At 65.8% G+C, this 3,545-nt stretch overlaps 1 protein-coding gene across 1 annotated transcript in view; it reads right to left on the bottom strand.

The window, feature by feature from the left end:
* The window catches only part of LOC116542145 (collagen alpha-1(I) chain-like), a 158,627-nt gene extending 155,870 nt beyond the window's left edge, over positions 1-2,757 (bottom strand). Inside the window, exons 1-3 of the mRNA XM_032266927.1 lie at positions 2,497-2,757; positions 1,613-1,884; positions 390-1,524 (exon numbers count right to left, since the gene is read on the bottom strand). Of these exons, the coding sequence (XP_032122818.1) occupies positions 390-1,524; positions 1,613-1,884; positions 2,497-2,757 (1,668 nt within the window). The remainder of the gene's footprint in view (positions 1-389; positions 1,525-1,612; positions 1,885-2,496) is intronic.
* Positions 2,758-3,545: the final 788 nt, after the last annotated feature.

Here is a 3,545-nt window from a genome sequence, read left to right as displayed (position 1 = left end):
AGGTAGTTGCGTACCGCCCAAAAGGGCCCCCTCCAAAGCAGGCTCGACAAACCACAGGTGCTCACAAGCGGGGCCGGGGGTGTGGGGACCGGTCACCTGCCCTCCTGGTGTTAACCAGAAACTCCTCATGGCTCGCTCCCTGCCAGCAGCCCGTGTGCCGAGAAGCAGAGCAGGCCCTGATACTGGTCCTGGGGTCGTCGGAGAATGGGGGCTTCCACCTCTCGCCTCTTCAGGGCTCCCGGCCCGGGCAGCAGAGGGTGTGCCCGCCCTCCCCGCCGGCGTCCCGAGTACAGGGGTTACCAGCCACAGGTTCGGAGAACTTGTCCGGCGCAGCACACCACGGCGCCCCCGCGGTGACTCTTGCGCTCCAGGGCTCTTACCTTAGCCGTGAAGACGCGGATGAACCGGGTGGCGCCGCCGCCTACGAGGCTCAGGGCGTCCGGGTCAGGGTCCCGGCAGGCGCTGTCCTCCTCCGAGCGGCAGTGCCAAGCGCAGAGTTCGGGACTGCCCCCGGCTCCAAATGCCGCGGCGAGGGTCCGGGTTGTCCACGCTGAACACTGTCCCTTCTTCTTCTTCCTCCGGGGCCGCTGCTTGGAGCTGCTCCTGGCACGAGGGACTCTTCCAAGCCGGAGGCGCCCCGCATGGGCAGGGGCCTGGGTCCGCCTCGGGCTGGGTCCAGGGAGCGGCCGCCGGGGCCGACTCCACCTCCCGCGCTCCCAGCCGATTCGCCCCTTCAGGGCAGGGCCTGCCCGCGAACGGCCCGGCGAGGCAAGCGCGGCCGCGCCCCCAGCTTCGGGCGCCCGGGCTCCGGCGCGGCGGCGGGGCAGGAGCAGACCGGCCGGGCCGGGCGCCGAGCGCAGCGGCGCGGGGAGTGGGGGGGGCTGCAGCCGGCCGCGGCGCGCTCTCCCCCCGGGCCTGCGCCGCCCGCCCGCGGCTCCGCGGGAAGGAGGCACCGGAGAGGGCCTCGCCCCGGCCTGGGGCGCGGGGCCGGGGGCACGGGGCCAGGGGAGGCGCCCCGGGAAGGTCACAAGAGCGGAGGCGCGGCGAACGGATCGCGGCCCAGTGGGTGCGGGGAGCCAAGGCGGGCGGCCCCGCCGCCGGGAGCGCTCGCCGGCCTCGGCCGGCGCCGCCTCCGAGATGCGCCGGCTTCCCGGAGCGCGCGGCGCTCGGAGCTGGGCGGCCGCTGCAGCCGCCGCGGGCAGCCCGGCACCGCTGGCCGGAGCCGGCGCGCGATCCCCGCCTCCCGCGCCCGGCCAGGAGGGGGCCGCCGCGCGGAGGCCGGCAGGGGCGGGCGCTGGGGTCCGGGCTCCGGGCTGGCCCCGCCGCCTCCGCGTGCCCAGAGCGCCGGACTCGCTCAGCAGCTGCAGTGACTGTGTGTCTGTGTCATGTCTGTGCAGCTGGGGGGGACCGCGAGCCGGGGCTGGGTTCCGAGCGGGGGCGGGGCTGGCGCCCGCTTCGGGACCCGCCCCTGACCCCGTGACCGAGAGGCCGGCCAATGGCAAGCGCCGTAGCCGCACGGACCAACTGTTCGCCCCCGCACAGGCTCCGCCCCCCAGAAGAGACTCCGCCCCTGTGCTGCTTCAGCTCGCGGGCAGGCAGGCAGAAGCAACACCCGGAGCTGGGATCCCGGGCTGGGTCTAAATGAAAGGGTGCAAGCTGGAAGCTCCCCGCTCTTCTCCCCCAACAGCGCGGCCGCTCCCGGGCGCCTCGGGCTTGGCGTGCCTCGCGAAAAGAGGGGGAAGGGAAGCGGGACGGGCCTGCAGCTGCCGCGGTAGAGACGCTCGCTGGCTTGCAGGGTCGGACAGCCTGCTCCCCAAATTGCACAAAACAGCCGTGGTGGGAAGTAGGAAGTTTCCCCGCCTCGGGTCGCCGCTTCTCCCGGAGCTGGGCCGGGTATGGGGCAGCCGGAGTCCGTGAGGAGCCCCGGTGAAGGGCTCTAACGGCATCTTTTTGGGCTCGGTATCCGAGAATCCTGTCCAAGGCTTCCTATTCCTCTAGGAAAACTACATATCTGTTTCCCCCACCCCAAACGCACACCCGGTGCGCGCACACCAAGCCCCTCCCCTGCTGATTTTATTCTCGCTCTTTCCCTCTTGGCATAAGAACCCGGCGCGCAATATCCCTTGAATGGACTTAGAGCCTCCCAGTCCTCGGGACGAGGGCGGGGGTGCCGAGAGTCCTCCCAAGCCACAGGGGGAGTGGGTGAAATGGTTCGGGACTCGGGGGCGGGGGCGTGAGAATGGATGGAAGGAGGATACTTCCCTGGAGAGAAAACCCTGAGGAGAGGAAAGCGGAGAGGCAGGGAGAGAAAGGACGCCGAGGGCTGCACAACTCCGACTCGGAGACCGGAGCTCCGAGCGCGCGATCCAGCTCCCGGGTTTTTCCTCAGCTCGCTCCCAGGGCTTCTGGGGTCCCCTTCCCCCCCGGGTCTCCACCTCTCCCCTGCCGGGCGGGCGGCCGGGGGTCTCTGCCTCCCCTCTGCGCGCCTCTCCGCACTCTGGGATTCCGGCAAGGCAGCGGGAAGCCCACCCTAGTTCTTGGAAGGGGCACGGGAAGAATGAGTGGGGAGGGGGCACGCGGGAAAAGGCCGCCCGCAGAGCTCGAACTCCCGAGCTGACCCCACTCCTCGAGGTCGGGCTGGTGGGGGTGGGGCAAGGGCTTCCAAGGTTCGGCCCCTGCTCGGTTCCGGACCAGGCTCCCGCCTGGGTAACCACACTCTCGGCCCTTGGCTCGACCCAGCTGGGACCCTTCCCCCATCCTACTTCCCTCCAGCCTCGTGAAACAACGACCCCCACCAGCAGCAGCAGCGCCGGCTCTGCCCCGGCTCCGGGGCGCTGTTTACCTAATCTCAGCGGCTGACAGAGCCCAGCAGAATTCGAAAGGGAGGCAGCAGTGGCACAGCAGCGTCCCCGGCGAAGAAGTAAAAGACGTTTGCTTTGGAGCTTCGGGATTAGTTAACTGCGAAGCTGGGGTCCTGCTGTCTGATCTCTGCGGGGATGAGTCTCACCGTGCACGTTCCAGGCAAAGCAGATCCTATTTGTTTTTGATGCCATTACCGTGTCGGAGAAGAACATTATCTGATAAAATATTATCTAATATCCTAGAGACCATTAAAGTGTCAAAGTTTAATGCCAAGCCTTTTAGCTCGAAGGCTGCTCAGTTCTTCCTCTGACGTGCAGTTCTCTTCTAGAACGCGCTGAAAACAAGAGGATCATTTTTATTTTTTGCGGGCCGAATGTCCTTCCTTTCTACTCTCTTCCTCCTCTCTCACCCCCACCCACGGCCCGGAACCGGGTAAAGTTAAAGCAAGAATTTGTACTTTCTTTTTCGTTTTGCTTCACTTCATGAGTGGTGTAAAATGCATTATTGCAGCGTATTAGCATATTAATAAAGGTAACGTGACTGAGGAAAGGAAGATACCTGAAATTTACAAGCAAAGGAGAAATAATTGAATAACTTGGGAAACTAAAATATATGCTTGCAGGAAAGAAACAGCTCCATTATAATTACTCGAGTGTAGTACATTCTCTAGATGGAATCTAAGA

This window comes from Sapajus apella, unplaced genomic scaffold (assembly GCF_009761245.1).
Source record: "Sapajus apella isolate SASKATOON/1434 unplaced genomic scaffold, GSC_monkey_1.0 scaffold162, whole genome shotgun sequence".
In the NCBI taxonomy this organism is placed as follows: domain Eukaryota; kingdom Metazoa; phylum Chordata; class Mammalia; order Primates; family Cebidae; genus Sapajus; species Sapajus apella.
Note: the sequence above shows the minus strand (reverse complement) of the source record. Positions and strands in the feature narration are given on the sequence as shown.